This window comes from Delphinus delphis, chromosome 9 (genome assembly GCF_949987515.2).
Source record: "Delphinus delphis chromosome 9, mDelDel1.2, whole genome shotgun sequence".
Lineage (NCBI taxonomy): Eukaryota > Metazoa > Chordata > Mammalia > Artiodactyla > Delphinidae > Delphinus > Delphinus delphis.
Window position 1 is genome coordinate 34,591,741 of NC_082691.1, and position 26,964 is coordinate 34,618,704.

The following is a 26,964-nucleotide window of genomic DNA, read 5'->3' on the forward strand; positions in this document are numbered from 1 at the left end:
TCGCCCCCTTGTTTCCTTCTCAAACAGAGCTAATAGTCTATAGAAGGTAGAGTAGCAGGCTCCAACATTGCAGGGTAGATCACTCTTTTATATATGTAGATTGCCTTATTATTTTGTTTGGTATCATTAAAATAATAATAAAACAGGAAAGTAATTTTCATTGGGCTTTTTCCTTGAGTGGAGAAACATTTCAAGAATTGGGTCCCTTTTGATAATGAGACCAATTCAAATGAGAAAACCTTTCTAAAACATGAGATGCCCTGTGTCCCAACTCTCTCCCACCTCCCCACCAGCCTCTAACCTTTTTATAAAGGCCAAAACTTTAATTACAACTGGTGACCCTATGACTACAATTCTCTCCAGGCCTTTCTTCCCCAAACTGAGCTTCATTTCTTCCACAATACTCCACTCTCATACTTCATATTACATCCTGAGATGAAGAAGAGGCTGTTACCTTTTCACTCTCATTATCAAGGGCTGAAGTGGCCTCATCCAACAAGAAAATTTTTGGTTTTCGGAGAAGAGCCCTTGCAATAGCTAGTCTTTGTTTCTGGCCACCAGAAAGCTGTGTTCCTTTCAGTCCAACTTGTGTGTTGTATTTCTATTACAGGAACGTGTAATTAAGAAAGCAAGGCTTGGTTATTTAAATTAACATGGCGACTGTGGGCGAGAGCCATCTAAATATTTCAAATTTTGCTACTCTCTAAAATTTGTGTCCCAACAAGTACTAAAATCTATTCTTGGGCTTTGTTGCTAATAAATGCTAAACCAGCAGTAAACACTACCATCTCATTTACATATCTAATCTGATCACAAACAGTAGACCTTTGCCATTGTGCTTCTACAAAGGAATTGTTCAAATTAAAGCATAAGAAAAAAAATTATTAGGGAAAAAAAGTTCCCAGTAAGCACAAATCTTTCCCCATTAAGTTAAATTGTCTTCTGTTTTCAGATCAAAATGATTTAAAGTATCATTTTAAAGGAAATCATTGGGTTCTGTAACTTTGACTTTCACCAACCCTCTATGGGCACATCTCTCCAGATGCCATGATGCCCTTCTCAGAGGTCCAGGTATCATCCTAGCAGTAAGTTAGGCTGACATCTTGAGACAGTCCATTCACCTTTTCAGGCCATGATAGTGACATTTAGCACTTCACAATGTTTCTACACTCTCCTACATACTAATGACCCCTTTTTCAGTATTACCCTCCATGGAAGGGTAAAGGAAGTTTTTCACTTATCCTGAAGCCATCCTAAATCACAATGGATCAGCAAGCAGGCTCCCACTTGCTTTCTAGGTTGTCCTGTTAACTCTGCTTCCCTCCAAGGTTTCACACTGCTTTCTAGTAGCCCTTGCCAGTTGTCTGAGAAATACATGCCATTGGTACCCCGACAAGGATGTGTGGATGGATGAGCTCCACTGGGAAAGTGAGTCCAAGTGTACAGCCTTCTAAAGGTGGATCCTTTAAAGGTAGCAGCATTATAGAGAAGATGCAGCACATGACTGATGTGCTATTTATCTTAGTGCCCTGGCCTGATTCAATTGCTTTCCCTCCATACCTGACTGCCTTTAGGAGGTGCCTTTCCAGCAGAGTGGGTTTCCAGAGAGCCTATGATATAACTTTATAACAAATGTGTCTGCTTCATGTCAAAGTTCATTTTTCAACTTAAAATGCTCAGTTGCTTACTTTATATCAAACAATGGGTATCTGAATTACTAACGCCCAGTAAAAGTATCCTTTCTGAAGTGAATGCTCTACGAAGAAAACAGACTTTAGCTAGCTCCTCTGTGATTTTTATCTGGGACTGCTAGCACGCTGGGTCTCTTCCTCCTAAAATGCATTTTATTAAAATTGGAATCATAGGGCAACAGATAATCAGATAAAACTCTGTAGTTCATTTCCACACACTGCAAAGTTCCCATCTCATTAGGGAATTCAATCTTAAGCCAAAAATTGAGAGAGGATTGGGTGGGAATGATAATGGGCTTGTAGCTCTTTCTGCCAGTCCAGCTTAAATTGTATGTGGATTCCTCTATTATAGCTGAAGAAGATACAATACTAGCTTAGAAATCACTTTGCATCTCTTGGCCTTCTCTGGCTTGCAGGGAGATGTAAGTCTCAAGAATGAATTGGTTGAAAATACAGTTCAGATGTTTTTGCCCATCATTAAGCAGAACAGATTATAAATGTGACTATACACGTTGTCTCAATAGCAACCCCAAAACATTTTCAGACACTTAAACTGAAGGCTTTTGTTTGTTTTTAATGAAGAACTATAGGATTTCATTCCTTCCTGTTTAAACTGAAAAGCTAAATTTTCTGGCAAACACTGGGATAGTGAGTGCCCTGAAATCACCTGTTTTATGAGACACTGAAGGGGCAATGGCTGTTCAATGTGAACCTGGGTCTAAATACCAGTTGGATCCTGGAGGGAACATCAGAAAGAGTCTAGTCCTAAACCAACTGCATTCTGGAGATCCCTGCAGGCCCTGGAAAGGAGTTTCAGTGTGGTTCCAGCGGGAGACATCATGTGGCTTGACTGAGAGCTGCCACCCTGTGAAATTGTGGCCGCTAGGGGACATCTACACCTGCTGTGTTTCTCCGAGGATCCTCAAGACCAAGTCAGTGTTATGCCAACTCGTCTTCCAGGCTGATATTTCCAAATGCCTGCAGGTTATCTCCATGGCACATACCATAGATGTGTTACCCTTAGCATGCTCTGAGTCGATGCTCTGCTATTCACCCTCCTGCCTTGATCTGCCAGATAGGTCCATAATCCTTTATCTGAAACCCACAGGGCTATATATTTGTTTAAGAAGTCTATTTTTTTTTTTTTACTTTAGAAGAAAATATACTGTAAATTGTACATACTATATATTATTTATATTTAATATGTGATATATATTATTTAACACCCCCAGAAAGGGCTGGGTAGCAACCAGTAATCAAATATATGAATATTTCTGTAGAAATATTTGACAATTCATTCTAAGTAGGACTAATAAAGATTTCATAAAGCCTCACATCATTTTGGCCACCCAACAAATTGATATCAAACACATGGTCTTTGTGCGTGGAGGGGAGAGGAGGGCATGGAGTTTAAGAACTTTTGGAAATTGGAGCTGGGGGAAAGAAAATGCGGACCTGAATTTCTCTCATCTAGACTGTTGTAATGTACCAGGACTTGCCCCTTTCATGCAGTGTATGCCATTGCCACAGAGACCACAGAGCCTCTTGAATGAGCAAACAAAAGGCTGAGCTGCAAATGCAATTATTTTCTTTAAAAATTTGATCATGTCAGTTCTCGGCCTAAAAATGTCTAGCGGTTTCCCATTTCCAAACGTAGCCTGGTAAATCAGAACCTTCGCATTTAGTCCATGTGCATATTTTGTTTGGCTTCTTCTTCTCAATTCCCCAGTTTATGCTTTATGCTCAGAATTTTAAATTTATTTTCCCCAAAATACCTAAAACCCTTTCACATATACGTGTTTCTTCATGAGCTTATTCTGCCTCCTAAGAATGGTGTTGTCCTCTCTCTGCCTAGTGAACTACTCATTCTTCAAAACCCAGTTGAAAGCAACATCCTCTGTGTGGTTTTCTCTGAGCTCCAGTGACACCATCGAGAACATGAAGGCCAAGATCGAGGATAAAGAAGGCATCCCCCCTGATCAGCAGAGGCTCATCTTTGCAGGCAAACAGCTGGAAGATGGCCGCACTCCTTCTGATTACAGCATCCAGAAAGAGTCGACCCTGCACCTGGTCCTCCGTCTGAGGGGTGGCTGTTAATTATTCAGTCTTGCATTCATAATGCCCAATGATGGCATCACTCTGCACTCTAGCCATTTGCCCCAATTTAAGATTAGAAGTTATCAGTTTTAGTAATAGCTGAACCTGTTCAAAATGTTAATAAAGGTTTTTTTGCATGGTTAAAAAAAAAAAAAAAAAAGGAGACTTTGTCATTCCTTCTTCTGTACTCTCACCATATGCTCTGTGTGTTTTCATTCCAGCAAGCTGCCCAGTGTATTATGTACTTTCTTGCTCACTTTCTACAGACAACCTTAAGGCAAGTCCTGACAATCCACTTTTATGACATCTTTTACATCCTTTTCCTTGTTTTACTTCACTTTATAATTATTAATTCAGGCCTTCATAACTTAACCCTGGAAGTAGCTCCTAAGTGATCTCCCAAATTCCCTATCTTCTCTTCACTCCAAATGGTCATTTTCATTGCTGCTAGACTAGTAGTTCTACTGTCCTATTCCAGAATGATATTTTGGCACCAGATTTCTCTATGGTTGTATATATTTTAGGGGTAACAGTGATATGAAGGTAAACTAAAGTTAAAAACACTGAGAAACAAGCTATTCTTTCTTTTGGAAATAACATCATGTTGATTCTCAAAGTTTATTGTAAAAAGGACACTGAATCTCTGCAGTATGTAGTTTTGGGTAAATCTGAGAAATAGTACAACGAAAAGAATGAAAGATAATAAGCAATTTAAGGACAAAAGTCAAATGGTACAAATATAAAATGGATAGCATTTTACCATGTATAAATTAAAGAAAAAAACCTATCAGGAGTATGTGGATAATAATCTGACCCTGACTCAATAACGCAATGAATGCCTTAGTAAAAAAAGGGAAAGACATAGGGTCACAATATTGATAAAAATATGTTACTCCTATTATAGGTAGTAATGAAGAACCTTACTGGAGTTAGGGAAATTGTATTAAAGGCCCATTTATAGTTAGAGGCATCAATTAGTGTGGACAGGAGATGGTGAGGGAAGATCTGGTAGTATAAAAGAAAGTATGGTGACCAGTATCCTCCCCCAAAGAACAGGGCACTAGATTAGTTGTTTGATATAATGCTTACTAAACTTTGGCATTTCCTTTTAAAGTGAGCTAGAAAATCACATTATAAAAGTTGTTTCCAATCAAAAGTAGGTATCTATATTTTTATTTTATCTATGTGTATATGTAGGTTTAAACAGATATTGCAAGAATTTTAAGCTGCAGTTACAGTGTCTCTATGCACTACTTCTGGATTTGTATCAATGCTTGCTATGCTAAAGGCTTCTCTACAGTTAGCCAAGATTTTTAACTTTTCTGAGATTTTGTGTCAGCCGTCACAGCCAATACAGAGAAGTCACAAAGATGGCAGGCATTTACTTAACATTTGAGTGGGAAAAGGAGGCCCTAAACAAGTCAATAAGCACCAGGGTAATTTTAGACTGCGATGAGTGCCCTGAAGACTATGTGATAGGCTGTAAGGGCTGGTGGGGACTCTTTCAAATAAGGTGGCCAAGGAAGGCCTCTGCAAGAGTGACATCTGAAAGATCTTGAAAGTTAAGGAGCTGCCTCTTCAAAGAGCCAGAGGAAGGGAGGCCCCAGCTGAAGAAATGGCAAATGTAAATGTCCTGTGGTAGGGAAGAACTTGGCCAACTGATGAGACAGAAAGAAGCCAGTGTTGCTGGAGCAGAGGGAGCACATGATGTGCAAGGCGCTGGAGAGGCAAGCAGGGCCAGATCATCGAAGGCCTTGCCAGCCACATAAGGAGTTTTGACTTCATTCTTCGTGCAAAGGGATGCCATTAGGGGAGGCAGGGAGGGGTATGATTTACTTTATGTTTTTAAAAGATCCTTCCAGTTGCTGTGAGGAAGAATTAGAAAGGGGCAAGACTGGAAGCAGGAAAATAGATTAAGAGGCTACTAAGGTTGTCCAGAGGGGGATGATGGTGATGTAGACATGGCAGAGTATAAATGAATAGAAGGTGTAGAATCAAAATATGAAAATTAATTCCGTGAATATTAATACAGTTTGGTCTTGGAAAAAATAGTCACACAAAAATCTCAAATTTTGCTTTTTATATCTAACTTTACATTAGATGCTAGCAATAATTAAATTGTATAATCCATGGAGCACATAAAAATAACCACTTAGGCCCAAAAAAATACTTGGGCTTACTTGACAGCTTTGTAGTTCAAGATTTCAGACATTTTCTTACCTCAGGGAGACTCTCAATAAAAGAGTGGATATTCGCTGCATTTGCTACTTCTTTTATCTCATTCAATGGCACAACACGGCTGTTATCACCATAGGCAATGTTCTCAGCAACGCTACAGTTGAATAGCACAGGCTCTTGAGAAACGATTGCTATTTGGGAACGGAGCCACTGTACGTTCAATTCCTTTGCATCCACACCATCAAAGAGCTGAACGGAAAATGGTATGTGAAGATCCAACAACTGTATCATGTTACGGTTCACTGTATTCAAACATATACAAATCATAACAAGAAGGTTAGGAATTCAAGCTGTTTCATAGTATAATGTTACCCAAGGAAGGTTCATAAATCATATGTTGTATAGAAGCAGACAGCATGTAACTGACTAAAGTACCGACTCCTAAACTTACTTGACATTTCTAGGAATGGCTATATATTCTAGAGACCTGCTCAGAGTCTAGGATAAACGTCTGGTGCTCTGTACTGAAGTCAGATGAAAAAATACCAACCTCCACTGCAACAGGACCCCACTTTATTAAAGCCTGGTGAGAGAGTAGGTGCAGAATGATACAGTAGTCCACATGCAGAAATAAGTCATTTTGTACAAAGCCATGTTTATTCACATGGACGTATAACAAAATTCAAGTGACATTTGATGAGCATACCTATTATGTGATGGGGACTCTTCAGACACTGGGGAAACAGTAATAAACAAGACAAAGCTCTTACCCTCCTGTAGCTTATATTCTGGTGGAGAGAGGCAGGCAATAAGCACACAAACAACTCAATAACATCAGAAAAAGAAAGTGTCATGAAGACAAGATAATGGGATAGAGGGTGACTAAGGATGTGGTGAGGATTTGGGAAGGGGGCGACGGGATGCATTATATTCTATCTAAGGAAGTAGCATTTAGAATGAGACATGAATGATGAGAAGACATTGGCAAAGAAGTTAGAGGAAGAACATTCGAAGCAGGGGAATAGCAAGAACAAAGGTCCACAGTGTGTTTAAAGGACATAAAGAAGCCAGTGAGACTGACACACAGTGCATAACAAGCTAGGAGGGATAGGAGAGGACTTTGGAGAGAGAGGCAGGGGCCAGATCATGAACGACCTTGATTTGATGGTATGGACTCTGGTTTATTGTAACTGTGGTGGGAACTCATTGGAAAGTTTAAAGGAGGGAGCGTGCTATGCTATGTGCAAATAGGTGAATGTCGCCTGATTTTCATACTCATTGTTAACTCATTGTTTTCTCTTGTAACAAGGCAGCCATTTTGGACTGTTCCATTTTTCAAAGAGTCTTTGAGACTCTGTGATGGGGAAAAGACTGTAAATTGCAGCAGAAGGATGACTAACATGACAATTTTTGACTTTTATAGACTTATGGTTTTTTGTGGCGGTAGGAGAAGGCAGAACAGGAAATTGTCTTTGTGTGTGTGTAATCTGGTGGTGGTTGTGGGGAGAGAATAATTGAAAATCTGAATACAAGTTAAAGTAAGAAAAGTGCCAGGTGAGAAAAACAGTCCTTGGAGTTCAAAGGAGGGAGAGGTTGCATTTTTTTAAGATCAGGATGCAGAACTTAACGGAGCTGATTCAAAGAAGCTCTAATCATGTCTAAGGTTTTGAGAGTTGGGAGGTGGAGATGGCCAGAGTGAATAGTCGGAAGCCTGAACCAGGGAGGCAGAACAGAGTGACAAAAGAGCCCAGATGTTGATATTACACCCATCTTCCAACACCTGTATTCTAAGAGAATTCCATGGCTTATAAGATCAAAATTTCTGCTCTATAATGGCTGAAGAATCTTTGGAGCTTTGATCTTAGCCTCAAAGTCCTATCCATCATTTCTTTTATTGGTTTGCTTATCCTCTTAGTTAAGGCATAGAGTTTTTTTTTTTTTTTTTTAACTACTGCACTGTTTGCCCTCCCCAAATCAGCGAGGATGCTTAAGCCCAAGGGAATGTTTAAGAATAGCCCCACTAACCCCCAGATAAGTTGTATTTGAATTCAGTCTTACCACCTGTCCTTTCACTGGGTCATAAAATCTCTGTAGAAGTTGGACAGAAGTGCTTTTCCCACAGCCACTGCTCCCAACAAATGCTACAGTCTTCCCTTTCTCAATGCTGAGGGATAAACTGTGAAGGATTAGAACATCTGGGCGGCATGGATAGAAGAAAGAGACTTTTCGGAACTCTATATTCCCTTCACATGTGTCCTGTGAAAGAAAGTTGGCAGTGTTTAGAGGATGACTTAGAAAGGCTGTAACAAATTATAGCACATTGGCTGAGTGCTTTCTGAAAATTGTGCATGTTTCCACAACCATTTTAATTTTATTATTTTTTAAATAAATTTATTTATTTTTGGATGCATTGGGTCTTTGTTGCTGCGCACGGGCTTTCTCTAGTTGCGGCGAGGTGGGGCTGCTCTTAGTTGCGGTGTGCAGGCTTCTCATTGTGGTGGCGTTTCTTGTTGCGGGCCCTAGAGTGAGCGGGCTTCAGTAGTTGTGGTACATGGACTCAGTAGTTGTGGCTCGAGGGGGTCTAGAGCAGAGGCTCAGTAGTTGCTGCGCACGGGCTTAGTTGCTCCGCGGCATCTGGGATCTTCCCGGACCAGGGCTCGAACCCGTGTCTCCTGCATTGGCAGGAGGATTCTTAACCACTGCGCCACCAGGGAAGTCCAACCATTTTAATTTTAAACATCGTATTCCTTTCTATAGAGTTGCTGACTGCATATTTGTTTCTGTCACTTCTGTTGAGATTTTTATATCTGTAGTTCTTGTCTTCACTACGGGACTTCACCAAGTTCCTAAAATCACTAGTTTCCTTTGGCTTCAGTACCCAGTCACAGTGCAATCTGTAAATTAGCTGTTTGACCAGCTGCTCTAAATAAATACATTTTTTAAAAATTAGTTTGTGCTTTATAGACATTTATTGCTTAATTCAGCATAGCTGGGGTCCTCATCAACTGTACATATAAATGTTTTTTTTTGTTTTTTTTTTTTTGCGGTATGCGGGCCTCTCACTGTTGTGGCCTCTCCCGTTGCGAGGCACAGGCTCCGGACGTGCAGGCTCAGCGGCCATGGCTCACGGGCCTAGCCACTCTGCGGCATGTGGGATCTTCCCGGACCGGGGCATGAACCCGTGCCCCCTGCATCGGCAGGCGGACTCTCAACCACTGCGCCACCAGGGAAGCCCCTATAAATGTTATTTTTGTAGGTTGGACCATGTTTTACAGTTAATATACATTATATTTTGAATTCAGATTTATGTTAATTGATTTTTTGGCAGTGACACTTGCCTAAAAGTTTATCTTTCTCTCTATGCTTCTTTCTCTTTAGTGGTTGGTAATTTGTAAACCAATACTTATGTACACCAGGGATGTTTATAAAAGACTTTCCAGAATGATCAGTAAATGATGATTAACTTTCCATTTATATATTTGGTTCATAAGATTTTAGCTTCTTTTGAACTTCATGTTTGCCCTCAATCAACTGCATTTTAAGTAGTCAGGTTTAATAGTCATGCTCAGCATATTCCAAGCCCAGTATATAGGTAGGAGGCGGGGGTAGGTGGAGGGGAGGAGTACCAAAAACTGTTTGACAATGAAATTATTCTGTTGTCAAAGGAAAGAAATGTTAACATATGGTTAAGAGGTCTAGAATTAGAAAAAATATATCCTAGAAGGATATATGCCAAAATATTAAGTTATAGTAGTAGCTTATTTTAAGCTTATTCAATCCTTTTTGTTTTGCCCACTACAACACATGAATATTATTTGTGAAAAAAAAGTTTTTAAAATAACCTCAGGATACTGCAGAATAATGAGAGTGCAATTATTTCTGTGTATGCTCTGGTGCCTTTTGGAAAGGCATAGAGAGATGTTCTAAATTTCTAGACTTAATACGTTTAAAAATTTATTCCTACTATTTTAAACATTTTGTTATGGAATATTTCAAACTTCTATAAAAGTAGAGAGAATAATATGTAACAGACTGCTATATGCCTATCTCCCAGCTTCAATAACTATCAATATTTGCCAATTTTGTTTTATCAGACTTTAACTTTTTTAAAGCATAGGGACTGATATTTATAAGTATTCATATATTAAATAAAATAAAGATTAAATAACAATTTTGTAGGCTTTATAAGGAACATTTCCACATTCTATGTCTTGTATACAGTTCTATGAGGACATTTATCAATGAGATGCTCAATCCCTCTATTGTAATGTTTAGAAAGAAATGAGTAGTAATATTATTAAATATCTAAATTCTAAGATTAAAAAAGTTTCCTACATACTTTACTTTCCAAAAGACAAGTATAAAATCTTATTTTGACAATAATGTATCTTAGAATATTCTATTTTGAGAATTTCATGATCTTTTTGTTTCTAACAACCAGGATTCCTTTTAATAATTATGAAGTTCTAGTGATAATGTACTATTTTAAGCTATCATACATATAAATCTACTGTTAAAATTCTAGAGGGAAATACTTTTAAATGAAAATTTTCTTTTAAGTATATACCTAATAGCTATTCTTTTAAATTTAAAATGTCTAGAAAAATTGAATATATGTTTAATGTATAAGACTACTACTGAGAGGCTTATTTTGAAATTATACAATCTTCCTATTGCTTCCCTTTTAATATTCACAGTCTTTTAGAGTTTGTGACTAAATATGTGCATGTGTTTTAATATTTAATAATTTAATAAATATAGTTCCCTTTTTCTCTCTTTCGTTTGCAGATATATTTCCCATGAAAAATGGCATCTGAAGTTGCAGGGCACTATTTACTTTGCATATGTTACCAGAGGCAAAAAATGAATAAATCCTAATGCAAATCTTTATCCCAGACTAAAACTTTTGCAGTCTAAGTAAAATGAAATATATAAATCAATCATTTGTTCCAGAATATTCTCACGGCATCAGGCAAATAAATAAACTAGAAGCACATATTTTTAAATATAAAGTCTGTACATTTTAGTAACAGAGGTGAAAATTTGATTAAGACCCCCTTTCTCCCTTTGTAGCCGTAACAATTATTTATACAAGCTTTTAATTCTTTATAGCACTCTCTTTTGCAGTTATCAGATAATGCCTTCATTTAAGTCTCTATTTAGAGAGCATGCATATAGACAATTAATAATAAGTGGACATTTAAAATCAGAGTTGTGCTTACGGGTTTTTTCCATTCTTGACTATAGCTGTCTATAGTTGGTTTCTTTTCCAACAAAGCAAACAGATGTGCAGCCCCAGATTTGGCTCTCGAATATTCAGGTGCCAAAACAAGTGTTTCTCCAATGGCCATAGCTCCATATGCAACTGCAGTAAAAACTCTATCAAAATATAAAGCATTTGAATCTCAATTAGGTCTGTTTTCAAACAAGAGCTGTAAAAGCAAAGGAAAAATCAGGCACTGGAATATAATCTTTTGGCCCAGACAATACCATCAATGCTGAAGGCCTAACAATGATATCTCTTTTGTAATTTTCTACCACATAGTGATCATCCCTTACCTTGTACACCAAAATAACCTTTGGAGCCCAGGTAATCTTAAAAATTTCTTTTCCAATTAGAAAGATAGCTCAAAGGCTCTAACTAATGAATATAAAACTTCTTAGCCTCCTTGATATAAGGCTCATTTGCTTGGAGATTTAACAGAGAATTCAACTAACAATAGGAAGAATGTGTCACCAGTAGTGAGATCTGAATTTACACAGTAGATATGAATGTTTTTTTTTCTTTTTTTGCATATAATGTAGTTAGAACAGATAACTGATGTCAGATGATTGGTTATCTGTCTGAAGTGCTACATGATTTAAAGAGAGCAAAGCATGGAGATTGTACTTTGTTAAGGTCCTCAAAACAATATCTGACTAAAATATACCTTAGCCAGGCTGGAAGAAGAGCTTTGATCTTTGGTCTGCTATAGATTATGATCTCAGTCTTAAAATATGTTAATTATAAAATGGTAAGTGTGCAAATGATGTTTGGAAGCACACAGATTGTTCACAGAAATGTGGCATATCATGTGGCCATGGTTAAATATTTTCCTCTCATTTCCTTTTTCATTTTAGCCATGAAAACATATTACTAGAATGAAAAATAATGCATCTCAGTGGCAGAGCTAAAGGTATAATTCCGTTTCACTGGCAATATTTAAACATTAGGCAGTAAAAAGACATCACAGAACCCAGTTGTTTGTTTGCTCTGCTGGATCACAGCAAGGTAAACACACTGGTCTCCTTGTGAATTTCTTCAGAGATGGGACCTACTAAGCGCTGGATTTTGATGCAATCTCTTCAGTGACACAGACCTCAGATCTTGAATCTTGTTGTCTTTACAAATGTCAAACACAGTATAAAATATAAAACCAGTTTACTGGGATGTGAGACGCTAAAATTTTGTAGCCACTAGTTCTGTGATGTCAAGGCAGTTTTAGTACTAATATTTAGTAAAATTATTTAGAGCTCAAAATGCCATTCAAAATACTTAATACTCAGCTATAAATATCAGAAGTGGTTATTGAATTTAGGTTACACATCAGAGGTTTTTTTTTTTTTAATGCAAGGAAAAAAAAACAGGCTGAATCAGACTCCAGCCTCAGTCTGATCCAAGAGTCAGTGGGTAAGATGGGAAGAGAATTGGATTATGAGTCAGGAGACCTGGATTCTAGTCCCACAGGAATGGAGGCTTCTCAGAACAACTAAGAAAATACCATTTTCCTCTGATTTGAGATGTGCCAAAATATCTACCTGTCGTAAAATTTGTGTCATTAAAAGTCAATTTAATCATTTGGCCTAAATGTACAAAGGCTGATGTCTTTGTTAGGTCTCCCATAAAATGAAATTTACTGAGAAGGGTAGAAGGGAGAACTTGTTTCTGTGAGAGGTAAATGATCCAAAGGATGCACAATAGAGCAAGAAGAAAAGTTTTAGTAGAGAAGGGAGAGTACCACCTAAAAGCCCTGATGCTGTCTTTATTGTGTATATGTTGAGGGGAGGCTAAGTGGGATGGGGGTTGACGTTGATGAGGATTACATTGAGGAACCTAACTTTGTGGTGATGGGACTATCTGGGGGTTGAGTCAGGGACATTAATCTCCTTTATACTTTTTCCCCAGGTGCGTTCTTTATAAAGAGGCCAAAGCTGGTCTGCTATAGAATCTGTCCTAACCTAGTCTGGCCCAATTAGCTAGAGTGAACTAAGTTGCATTTCACTTCCACTTAGAAAGTATTTATTGCACAATAACCAGTGCTCTAACTCCATGAGAGAGTTAAACCAGATCCTTCAAATTGGTCCAACCTCCTGGAGGCATCTGAGCCAAGAGCTTACTCCAGAGAAATGTTCAGGCCGACTTCCCATGCCAATGTTGGTCTTGGGAATTTCACCCATTTGGGATATACAAAGAGGAATGATTTGCTATAATGATGAATGTTTTAAAGTCACTAACAACACATTTGTCAAAGTATTAACCTATCATAAATGCTTATATAGCCCCTTCATGCCCAAATAAGATTACAAGAAACATTCCACCGTTCAGAAATGATTTTCACGTTGAAACAATTCTTGAACCATAAATATGTAAAGCAGGAATTCAAAAACCTAAAATTTAACTTCTACAACTTTCTTTTTTTTTTTTTTTTTTTTTTTTTTTTTTTGCGGTACACTGGCCTCTCACTGTTGTGGCCTCTCTCCCGTTGCGGAGCACAGGTTCCGGACGCGCAGGCTCAGAGGCCATGGCTCACGGGCCCAGCTGCTCCACGGCATGTGGGATCTTCCCGGACCAGGGCACGAACCCGTGTCCCCTGCATCGGCAGGCGGACTCTCAACCACTGCGCCACCAGGGAAGCCCTACAACTTTCTTAATTTAAATTGTCCATGGAAGAAGAAATCTTATCTATAGTTTATCCTTATATGGATTTACACTGAGTTTATACTGCTTTACTGAATTTATAGCAAAAACCTCCAGGTTGGCTGGGGTTGAGGAAAGAGAATATTGAGCAGGAAGAGGTCTGGAGAGGGTTTTCACGTGCTAGGCTTCTTCTTTCCTAGTTTTATGGATTCTTCATGGGTTCATGGGGCCGTTGTCACTGCACCATTGCTACAATGATCCTTCCAAGCATTTTCAAGCAGTGGGGAAATCCCCTTGCCCATCATTGCTGCTGAAATAGAATTAGAATTTTTTTTTAAATAAATGTATTTATTTTATTTATTTATTTTTGGCTGCATTGGGTCTTCACTGCTGCGCGTCGGCTTTCTCTAGCTGCAGCGAGCAGGGGCTACTACTCTTCATTGTGGTATGCGGTCTTCTCATTGCTGTGGCTTCTCTTGTTGCGGAGCATGGGCTCTAGGCGTGCGGGCTTCATTAGTCGTGGCTCGCAGGCTCTAGAGCACAGGCTCAGTAGTTGCGGTACACGGGCTTAGTTCCTCCGCGGCATGTGGGATCTTCCCGGACCAGGGCTCGAACCCGTGTCTCCTGCATTGGCAGGCGGATTCTTAACCACCACGCCACCAGAGAAGCCCGAATTAGAACTTTTAAAGGATCTTTTGGCTGGGAACAACGTAAAAAAGCATAGAAATGAATAATCCTAATTTTAATACAATTGATCCAAATAGAAATACCCAGCATAGTTACTGGTTCAGGTCTATTTGTCTCCCCTTAACTCTGCTCCCATATCCAGCTTGTATACCTTTGGTGACTTATTCTAAGAGGAAATATACTGGGCAGTTCAGAGACTGGACTCTGAAGCCAGATCACTGGGACTACATCCAAACTCCATCATTTATTTGCTAGTTCTGTGACCCTGTGCATGTTCTTTGTGCTTCTGCTTCCTTACTGACAATTGGAGATAACAAGACCATCTACATCTTATGGGGTTGTTGTGCGAATTAAATACATTAATAATATGAAGTGTTTAGTATAGTGCTCATTAAGTGTTTAAGTTATTGTTATTCCTCTCATAGAACTGAAAGTTAATGGGACACTTTCTGTTGGAAAGTAAGTTCTCACATTTCTATGGATGTAGATTAGCATAGCAGGTCACACCACAACTTCTGAAGTCCCCACTCAGTAAGTTTCTTTTTTTTGATCGTAAGATAGAGTATCTTTCCTCACAGGGGTGGCTATTACAATTATTCCTATACTCATACTCTTTTCCCCTAACATCCATATAACAGTACAAAGATCCTTTTCTTTTCACCATAAATCTCTTTCTCAACAGAAGGGAGAGAGAAAATATACAACTTATATTTATTTGGTACTTCGGGTTTTACAGAATGTTTTTGTATACATGTTACCATTTGATCACCTAGGAGTAAGGCACACACATCACTTTTTAATAAATAAGGAGACTCTTTATCTCAGAGAAATAAGTAATTTGCCCAGAATCACATAGCTATGAAACTGTAGGACTGGAACTTGAACCTCCTTGTTAACTGTTTTCCCTTACACAGTGCTCCTTCTAGTGGAAAGCTGACCTGAACTGTCTCTCCCTGCATGTTGGGGTTTGTTACCACTTGTTTCCCATTTTAGAATCTTCAGAGGACCCTAGATAGCAAATCCCCCTTGATTTGTCTCCTTTAGATCCCTTCAATGGTTGATCCCTCTATCTGGTCTCCTTATCTTTTCCTCCTAACCTCTGCATAATCTCTGGGGAGGAGCCTGGCAGAAGCTGGGTGGCTGCCATGGCAACGAACACAAAGAAGACTTTCCTGTTTTCCTTGTTTTGGCTAACTAAGGTTGTTTTCCTAATTATGTTAACACAGTTCCATGGCTGCCTGGCCTACCAGAGCAAAGATGATGGTGGAGACCTAGCTTGCTTTCTATCCCTTTTTATTCCAAGCTGTTAACTTACTATTAATATTCACTGAAAACCCACCTATTGTTCTTTTGGCCAATAACCACATTAAATATTCAAAGTTCAATATGATTTCCTGTCAAGAACTGCATTTGGATTTTTGGAGGACTAGGCCACAACACATAAGCTGCTTGGCTCTCTGCTTATCAGGCAGTTTTCAAAGCTGTGGCTTTTATAGTTACTGTACTGAAGGCTGTCATGACTTGATTCTTTCTTACCCATCTGCTCTACTTAGCTTCCTGCTAATATGCGTAGCAAAGAAGGAAGAAACAGAGAGAGGAAAGTTCTGACGTGGGAGTATGGAGAATAACAGAAACCTCTGCTGGAACACTAATGGTTTCTGGACTATACTGCAAAAGGCAAGTTAGCTAGAAACTAACCTAAAGGCACTAAAATTCAGATGGGAGAAAATAAATTTATGTTGTATTTCTCAAAGTCTGTACATTTAGACTGAAGTAAATCCAAAGTGTTGCTACGGCTAACAGAAGCAGAAGGGGAGATTTTTACTACACGTATGTGTATGAGAACGTAAGAAAGAGATTTTCTGAATGCCTATGCATTGGCTGCAAGGCAGCAGAGGGAAAATGTCACCACCTTTTAAAAAATGCTCATTTCAGAGAAACTTCTACAATAATAGAGATGGATGGAGACAGTTTCTACCATAAGAAATGTATGTTGCCTATTTTTTTAGAAGAAAAAGCTAAGGTTTTGGTTAAGTAGCTTTGCTGATAACGTAACTTTATGAGCACATCAAGGGATTCTGCTGTTAAAACTCCCGTTGTGCATCTCCTTCTATAAGGCACACTGTCATTTCTGAAAGAGAGACAGCTTATCCATCCTGGTAGCTATAAATCATGAAAATACATTCACATTTTATACAGTGAATAAAGCATCTTTATTTTATACAATAAACTAAAATATGACTTCCCCAGTTCTTATATAATTCTAGAAAAGTTTCTGGTAATGGCCAAAAGAAAACCCTGAGGTTTCAAGTAGCTGTGGAGAGCAGCCTGGAATTCAGTCCCTATGCTCATATTTCTTAAAGAGTGATCTTCAGATCCTGTGCCTCAGAACAGTCTGGGATGTTTGGTAAAACGTAGTTTCCTGGCCCTACACCAGATCTACAGATCTCTGGGTTAGATCTGTAGGGTGAGCTCCAGGTATCTGCATGTTTAACCAGCTCCTCGATTGATGAGTTGGGAAACCATTGATTTAGAGAATGGCACAAAGTTCTTTTCATGTAAGGAGGGTTCTAGTAGGAGAGAGTTTTCTTTGTAAAATCTTCCATTCAATTAGCTGATTATATAGAAAGCTGTCTCTGTCCTTAGATTCTGGAAGGCACAGAGTCCTTTAGGCCAGGTGTAGTTTAGTGTGTCTAAAGGGACACTTGTGATATGTTTATGGTAGCTGGGGACCACTTTGGGTCTCTAAGAAAACTGAAGATTTTGCTATTGAAGACAAATCTCATCTGTTCACATTTTGCACAGCCCCATACCCATATTTCCCAGAGCCTCTCTTCTTTGTCCATACTATAAAAGTATGGGTATCCTTACTTTGTTTGTAGTCTGGTTGAATGAAACTCAAATCAAAAATGATACTCGTGGTCCAAGCTCAGATAGCTCCTTGTTTCTTCCTTCCCTCAGGGCACTAGGAAATACCAGTGTGATTACTGTTCATTAATCGTTGCTCTCATGTTAACAGTCCTACATATGTTCTGACAGCTAAAATTCTTACGTCTCCAGAAATGACCCTTTTCAATGAACTTAATGAAAAAAAAATTCAGGATATATGGTAGTCCAGCAGGAAGAGGAATTTTTGTATGGGGGCCTTTTGATTCTCCTATATTTTAGGGTCATAAACTAATATTAAGCAAGTTACTTGTTCCATTTATGGTAAGAATCAGCCCAGCTCTGGATATTTAAATGTTTGGAAAACTATACAAGAATTTTTAAAAAAACAATAATTTTATAGAAAGGTTCTATGAAAGTTTGTCACAGAATTAGTAATAATAATTAATAAAAATAAATGTCAATTAAGCAAAGCCCCTAGCATCTTGAGTCATGAACTTGAATCTGTGCTCTGCCACTTGCTGATTAACTGACTTTGGGCAAGTTAGGTAACTTCCTTGAGTGTTAATTTTCCCCATCTGTACAATGGGAATCATAGTATTTCACAGGGTAGTGGAGAAGATTAAGCAGAAAATGTATTAAAAATCCTTAATACTAAGTAAGGACTCAATCAAGTTTGGTGTTATAGTGATTATCATATGAAACAGAATTGTTGGCAGCCTTGAGAGGCCCCATTCAAGAAATGTCCTGCCTGATGTCATTTGCAGGCATGATAGTGATTGCATGATTTTGAAGTTGTATCATTCTTTAACTAAGAAAATTCTTTGCTTAGTTTTAATCTAAACAAATCTCAGTATGGAGAAGTAGACTCCCAGCTACAAACATTCTACTTTTCTATAAATGGCTGTCTTTGACTTACATCTAGTCCTTATGCCAAAGCACTTGGATGTAGAAGGGAAGAAAAAGAGAAGAATCTGTAAAAAACAGGAGTGATGTGGAAAAGTTGAATCTGGGAATACATTTCCAGGAATGACTGGACTGCTTAATTATGCACCACTCCAAGTCTCTCCCTTTATTTTTGGTTCAGTCTTTTATTCAGTGAATATTTATTGCATGCCTATGATGTTCCAAGCTCTTGTTTTTGGCTCTAGGGAAACATCAGTGACCAAAACAGGCTAAGCTCTGCTCTGACTGAGCTTACAGTCTATGCACTCAATAAATCTGGAAACAAAAAAGATAATTTCACATAGTGGTAAGTGCTATACACAAACTAAACCATGGTAATGGGATAGAGAGTGATGAGGAGAAGGGCTAAGAGGACTACTTTGAGCCATCAGCAAAAGTCCCTCTGAGGAGTGGACTTGGGAGCAGAGGCTTGGATGGTGAGAAAGAGGCAGCCCAGTAAAGAACTGAATGATTATTCCAGACAGAGGAAAGAGCAAGTGCAAAAACACTGAGAGTTCCAGGGACAGAAATGCAAGTAGGGGTCTGATGTGCAGATCACAAAAAAAGACAATGGTAGATGAGGTTAGAAAGGAAGGCAGAGGCCCAAATGTGTAGAGCTTTCAGGTCAGAGTAAGGAATTTGGTTTTATTCAAATTTCAATGGGAATTCATTACAGTATTTTAGTAAATTGATGGAATTGGATTTGTGTTTTAAAAGATTAGCCTAGCTACTGTGTGGAGAATGGATTACAGGGAAGCAAGAGAGTGAGTACTGGGACATCAGTGAGCAGGTAGTTGCAGTGGTCCAGTCAAGACAGGCAAAGAGATAAAATGGAAGGTAACATGGGTAGAGATGGTAAGAAGTATTTTGGAGTTACAGCTGTTAAGACTTGGTGCTGTATGTGGTGGGTGAAGGCAAGAGAAGAAATAAGGGATGACTCTTAGATTTTTGGGCCGAGCAACTGCATAGATGGTGGTGCTGTTTATTAAGATGGAGAAGTCTTGGAGAAGAGACACTTTGGGAAGGAAAAACTTCAAATTCTGTTCTGGACACATTAAGATATGATTAGATGCCTAAGTGGAGATGTCCAGTAGGTAGTTGGATAAGCATGTGGTATTTAGGAGTGGGGTCAGAGTTGGAAATACACAGAAGGGAGTCATCAAGATACAGGTAATATTTAAAAAACCATTAGATTGGATGAAATTACCAATTAGAGTGTGTGGATGAAAAGCACTGAGAACTCTAAAGCCCCCCAACACGTGGAAGCCCAGCAGAAAATCAGGAGCCCGTAAAGGAAATAGAGGAGGAGGGGCCAATAACAAAGGAGAAAAAGCCTAGAGAAGAAAATGTTTCAGGAAGGAGAGTATAAAATGCTGCTGAGAGGTCAAGTTAAATGAGATGGGAAAACCGGACACTGGATGGGTCATGGGTGGGCAAGATGGAGGTCAGTGGTGACCTTGACAATGAGTCTTTCTAGTGGAATGGTGGGAATCAAGGCTTGACTGGAATGAGTTTAGGAGAGGTTGGAGATGAAAAGGTGTAGATAACAAGAATAGGCTACTCTAGAATTTGTTTTGCTGCAAAGGAGAACAGAGACATTGAAAGTAGGCAGAAGGGGACTTAAGGTCATGGGAGAGATTTCTTTCTTTTTCTTATGACAGGTGATTATAAAGCAAAGAAACAGTAGTGACAGAAACTGATGTGAAGAGATGATTGCAGGAACCTATTGCAGACGAGGACCTTAGTTCTTGCATGGAGATGGCAGGCATGGTGAGTCAGTGGTACCCTAGTGAGTTTGGTGATGGGAAAATGAGGTGATTCTCTCTTGATTGCTTTGTTACACTATCTTCAGCTAAATCCATTAGAAACTAACTGGGATTATAATTGCTTTTATAAATGAAAATTCTTCTGTGAGAATTGATAAAATCATCAGACATCCTACATTAGTATAAATATATTTAATTGGCTTGCTCTCTACTAATACCAAGGAACAGTTATATGAAGGAATGGGACACTGGGGATTTAAAGATGCCTGCAGAAAGTTTAGAGCAACGTAAGGAAGACATGTTCTGAGTTTCAAACGATTGGCTTGCAAGCAAACTTTTGGAATACAATCAAATTTTAAGCTTGTGATTGCCTGCATTTCATAAGAACCAAAGAAACAACTTGCTAATTTAGTGCAGGCTGGTGAACTGAATGAAGTAATTTAGGTGATTCTACATTTGGTTTCTTGCTAATTTATCTCTGTAAACTAGTCTGTGTAATCAGAATGAAGTCCAAGGCTAAATGTCATAATTGTGATTTATATGTTCACACGGACAGTACTGCACACTGTTTTAGAGGGTAGGAAAACATGGTAGAACAGGGAGCCTAAAATTCCTGTTGACATTTTACATACAGATATTCCATTTTATAAGAAAATCTGCTTCATGAAACCTCTAAGTGGCCCCACAGATTCAAAAATATTAGGTTGGTGAACTGTGGATGCTTTCCTTCTGAGTGCCTAGCAAAGAAACTTCCTGGGAACTCAGTTAATGTTTGATAGATAAACAAACAAACAAACAAACAAACAAACACATGAAGAGGAACTGAAAATTATTCCAAGTTATTCTGAAATTATTTGGCTTCAAATGACTTTTGGCCATTTCTTCAAATTGAATATATCCTCAAAGTACAAATATGTGCCACCAATAAGGATATTCAAAAGAATGTGTCTGAGTGTTGAGAGGTAAATCCCAAAGAGGAGTTCCCGACATTTTTTGCCAAATGGAAGTATCCTTGAAACAGGTGTAACCTCCCAAGTCATTATATTGAAGAGGCTGATCCTTGCTTTGATGTGTATGTTTTGGTGGGCTTCTTAAAAAGAAAATAACGTTACTTTTTGGAGTCAAATATTGTATGGATTTCTCTAGCTCTAAACATTTAGCAGTGACATTTATGATACAGATTAGTAACAATCTGACATTTTAGGGAGACTTAAGAAGCTCAGAATTAATACCCAAGATAAATTTTTCTAATTTCAGAATTTGAATTTAGGTGTTTCTGTGAAGTAAAGAAATTCATAACTATGTGAACAGAGTTCCAAATAGAAGCACCAACAAATGCTTTGGGAAGAGGCAGCCTCATTGGGATGCCATGATCAATTCTCAATGTGACTTTTCTGAAGAGAAATACTCATTTACATGTGTTTCTCCTGGAGTATTTGCTTAGCAAGGAACTTACCTCACTGATTTACAGTCACACTTGATAAAGCCATCTCCACCTTGGAAGACAATGGATAACAAGAAGGCTTTTTTTTGTTTTTTTTTTTGTGCGGGACGCGGGCCTCTCACTGCTGCGGCCTCTCCCGTTGCGGAGTACAGGCTCCGGACGCGCAGGCTCAGCGGCCATGGCTCACAGGCCCAGCCGCTCCGCGGCATGTGGGATCTTCCCGGACCAGGGCACAAACCCGTGTCCCCTGCATCGGCAGGCGGACTCTCAACCACTGCACCACCAGGGAAGCCCAAGATGGCATATTTTACCCCTACATTCCCAGGTCTAGTAAACTGAAGTAGGAAGCAATTCATCTGGGAGTTTAACTCAGAGTACCTGTGTTATATCAGTATTTTACCAGCTTGACTGCACTTATATCAATAGATATTAAATAACAAAAAATTTTAAAATTTCCCCAACATGTCTTTTGCACATATATGATTTAAATGATAATACACTCTAAACTAGACATCTTTCTGGTTAATTTAAGTACATAACCCATTTACAGGGTTTATATATTTGTCCAACTTACCTGAACATGCCCTCTGGGGTCATTCGTCCTGCTTGAATTAAATAAGTTCCAAATCGAAAACACGCTGCATAGGCAAAATATACAAAGGCATGGCTGAATGCGTAACAGATTCCAATGATCTGTGCTTTCTTCAAGGTATTTCTGAAATGCACAAAATTTACTAGATAATGGGGCATGAGGTATACTAAGGTCCTTTAAATAAACGTAGAGTAATGAGTACAGAAGGTAAAACATGTTATCATTTAGGGGGTATACACTTTTTCTAATTATTAAAGAGAAAATGACTTTTTTTTTCTTTTTTACTTTTTTTTTTTTTTTTGCGGTACGCGGGCCTCTCACTGTTGTGGCCTCTCCCGTTGCGGAGCACAGGCTCCGGACGCGCAGGCTCAGCGGCCATGGCTCACGGGCCCAGCCGCTCCCGCGGCATGTGGGATCTTCCGGGACCGGGGCACGAACCCGTGTCCCCTGCATCGGCAGGCAGACTCTCAACCACTGCACCACCAGGGAAGCCCCGAGAAAATGACTTTTTAACTACTGAGAATTATTATAGAGAAAACAATAAATGTAATGATTTTCTCTATAGGTATATGCTTTATAGTTCAATGTAACAAAGCTGCCTCTATGTATTTTCAAATGAATGGACAAGGTCTGTGAAAGGATAGTTACTGAAAGAGTTAAAGAGATTTGGTTTAAAAATATTTTCTATCCTAATGTTGCACTAATAGAATAGTGGGAATTAAATGGCGGTACCAACCACAAGCGTGAGTGTAAAAGAGTACAAAGCTATCTTTCTGATAAAGTAATACAAAGAGTATCACTAAGTAAATGTGGTAAGGAGGACTAGTTTAAAATTAAAAGAATTGATCACATTTGTTGTGCATATATTCATTTTAAAATGTGAACTCTTTATAGAGATTCAATATAAAGGGCTAAGCAATATTATTTTCTTTCTTAAATATGTTATTTCCTCAATCATGTTTCATGGAAATAAGAAAAATATGCACACTTTGTTATAGTTCATGGCAATGTGGGAGGACCTAAAACATATATTCTAAATGTGCTTGCTCTCAATCCTCTTTCTAGTTTCCTCTTGGTGGAGTCATATAAGGAATTACGCTATGCCATTACTAGGAAAGATTCCAGAGCAAATGAGTTGGCAGGCAAACCACTGGAGTCACCCAGGAGTGCTGCCTTTATAGGAACAAACTATAGTTAACACAGTCAGTATGAATCTACAATCACCTGTGCTGAGTCTGAAGCGTCTCCTCATACATTTGCCCGAAGGCTTTTTCTCTTGTTAATGACACTGTAGTGCGTATATTCTCCACAGTTTCAGTTGCTATGTTATAAAACAAGATAATAAAATAGAGAAATAAAATTAGTAATGGCTGAACTTCTGGTTGTGAGTTACAGTCACAACGGGGACATAGTAAGTACATTAAGTCAATAAGTTTTTCTGATGAGTTTTCTTAGCTTCTTGTTTTTCCTTCCCCAAAATAAGACAGGAAAATAATATATTAGGATAATAAGCTCAAGGAAAATTCCTTTTGAAAAGATTTCGTCCACTGGTCTAAATTTAGCCCTCTTTAAGTCTTCATTGAGTTTCTATTTAAACTAGTTCCATAAGCAGAGAGATCAAACATTAGTGAGCATTATGTCCGTATGTAATTATGCAAAGGAGCTGTCCTATGAATTATGAGCTGATTTAAGAAGAAGACAGAAGAGAGAATCAAGTAAATAATTATTTTATTCTAGCACAGAAATGCAAATAGCAACCAAAGTTCTCAGGAACACTGCTGTAAAGTAACATGGAGTGTGGCTTTTGAATTCTGTATAAGATATTGTATAGCTGTTTTTCATGTTGATGTCTGTGAACTTAAAAAGATATTTAGGTCAAATGTAATGCTTCTTCATAGTTATATAGTTTTCAAAAAGAAGGGGGATCAAAAATGGAGGAGACTTTTGGCGCAGAATAACTTCTTGGACATGAGAACACATGTTGACTTGAAAGAGAAACTTTTTGCTTCCACATTCTCTTTCCAGGCTGGCAGAGTGGACTGTGGGACAGATGAAGACCTAGGTGGATACCCAAGGTTGTTTGAAGGAGAACTTGGGTTACGGGAGAGAACTGATATGTAGACCATGGTCAGGACACCTGGATTCTGCTCTAAATTCTCATAATTTCAAAATGAACTCAAAGAAATCTCCATCTGTAACATTTTGTAGTGCATGAGGAAAATCGATGAGAATGCTGAAATCTTGAGGAAAACAAAAAGAAATGAATGAAAAAGTCTTGTGATCATTTTTCACAATAAAGAAAGGACTGAAAGCAGAACCTTAGAAAATAGTCCTTTTTTAAAAACTAATATGGTCATTTTATTTATTTTTTACTAATATGGTCATTTAAAACCTGAAAAATAAAACACTTGATGATTTTTCCAAATCTACACATGCAACCAAAGAAGGACCAATATGTTTTATTGGTCCATATTCTAAGTTTTGGTGTTTGGTAAAGTGACTGATTGAAAAGTAGTGGGAAAGGACACATTGCTTATTTGATTGCAGTTATTGATTGTATACTCTGAGGTTACTTTAATAATACAAAAAGGAAAAAAATCAAATGGCACATAAGCAACTAAAGCTCATGACATAAAAATTAAGATGAATAAAATATAATTAATTATGGCCAGATTAACTTGGAAATTGTGATAATTTGCTCACACGGAGGGCTGAACAACTTTTCTGTGTTTCTGAAGCAAATATATGCTATGTAGTTCAGTCTGTACTGCTCAAGCAGACATTCCAAGGGTCCTTATCTAGTGCAAGAAAGGTGGAAAAGTCCAAGGGTCATGAAAACCAGATTTCTATGAGTCCTGTGCTTGGTTGGATCCCTATTCATGAATATTCATGCTATTTATAATATGATACAATCACTGTGATACAGACCATAATGATATTAAAATCATCTTTATATTCAGGCCTTTCACCAATGTGATATAGATCTTTGAAACTATATCATGAGAGGAGTTGGGGCTGGGTGACCAAGAGAAGACTTGGCATTTACATGATGCGGCTTCATAGCGTCACGAGAAGCAGGTTTTGGACCTCAATCAAGATGAAAGGCAAGAAGAGAAGGATAGAAGGCCACCAAAAAAAAAAAAAAAAAAAAAGAACTCCCTACCATCTAAGGTGTAGGCAGCAGCCTGGGAAAGTAATGCACTGCCTGCCACTGGAGAAAAGGGTGGATAAAAGATGGATATATGCTCAACAGGGATGTTGTACAAGAGATTTCTACTTTGGGTGAGTGGCTGGATCAAATGACATCTCTTTCAACTTTTAGATATTATGGTACTACATTACTAATGTTTCTCTAAATCACTACTACAATGATTATCTTTATGAATATGATTGATTCTGAGAAACTTATATATGTCAAAAAATTTTCCAAGTAAATACATTGTTCATTTTGATCATTTTAAAAATGGTCCTTGTCTCTAAAGCTTTGTTTTAGGCACTACCAATATCAGTACCTTGCCTTGAATTTAGTAACTATTATATTTCCTCTTTATTTTGAAAAATAAAATACCCAGAATTATTCAAGACATTCAATTATTCAATAATCAGAGAATGTAGAATCACAATGTTAACAAATTCCCCCACGATTTGGTAACAGTAATAATGGCTGACATTACTGAGTGCTTACTGTTTTCCAGATACTATTGCATATACTAATAAGACTAAGTGTTTTCTGTAATAGTCATAAATATCTCTAAGGGGATACTATTTTATTTCCACTTTACAGAGGAAGAAACTGAAGTCCAGAAAGGTTGATGTAACTTGCTCAGATCACACATTTGTTAGTAGTAGAATCTGGATTCTAATTCAGCCAGTTTGACTCCAGAGCCTATGCTCTAAATTATGCACCCTATTGCTATGACATTATCTACACCCCATCTTAAACTGATCTGTATGAATTTCAATACATATACATCACTTTACAGATTCCTAAGAAAGGAAGTTATGTATTGTAAGGATAGGAGCTCTTATTGATTTTCTCTTAAAAGGTTATGATGGGAACAACAGTCTTTATTTTACCTTTCCAGCATGCTTAAGTTCTTGCTTATCCTTGTTGGCAAATCCAGTCATTGCTGCCATTTCAATCATTCCTGTCAGAGCAAGTACCGGAGCAATACTCAGAATCAAGAGTGTCATCTCCCATCCATATATGAAGGAAATGATAACTGAAAGTCCCATGTTAGTTACATTTTGTGTTAAGACACCAACCCTTGAACCCGTTGCCTATAATCAGACATATTTTGGAAAAAAGTCAGCTAATTTTAAATTTACAAGAATTGCTATTATAGTTTCTTGCAAAATAAGATAAGCTTTCTTTTTTAGGATTTATACATAGATTTTTATTTTGAATTTATACTTAGAGATTAAATAATAGTTATACTTTAAAAATGTCCACTACTAAGGAGTCATTATGTTTTATTTGTCTATATTATGTCTGATATTGTCCTTTGACATGTTCCTATTATTTTTGAATATGTTCTTACTTTCTGGCACAAAAAGATTTTCCAGGCCCTACACCTGAAATCTGTCATTTCTCCAAGGAGTTCCAGTTCCTGTTAGTGGAGAATGTTATTTAGGACTTACTATATGAAGAAAAAAATTTTTTTAATTAAAAAAATCAATATATGGTGCTAGTTGTACTCATTATCAGTGGAATGTTAGTAGATAGAACTGGGGAGTGTGTGTGTGTGTGTGTGTGTGTGTGTGTGTGTATGTGTGTGTGC

General features: G+C 38.1%; 1 protein-coding gene across 1 annotated transcript in view; it reads right to left on the reverse strand.

Annotated features, from left to right (window-relative positions):
* ABCB5 (ATP binding cassette subfamily B member 5) overlaps window positions 1-26,964 on the reverse strand; it is a 113,677-nt gene that overhangs the window by 1,405 nt on the left and 85,308 nt on the right. The window contains 7 exon segments of the mRNA XM_060019869.1: window positions 455-601; window positions 6,009-6,215; window positions 8,025-8,222; window positions 11,189-11,345; window positions 22,166-22,306; window positions 23,408-23,508; window positions 26,261-26,464. Coding sequence (XP_059875852.1) covers window positions 455-601; window positions 6,009-6,215; window positions 8,025-8,222; window positions 11,189-11,345; window positions 22,166-22,306; window positions 23,408-23,508; window positions 26,261-26,464 — 1,155 coding nt within the window.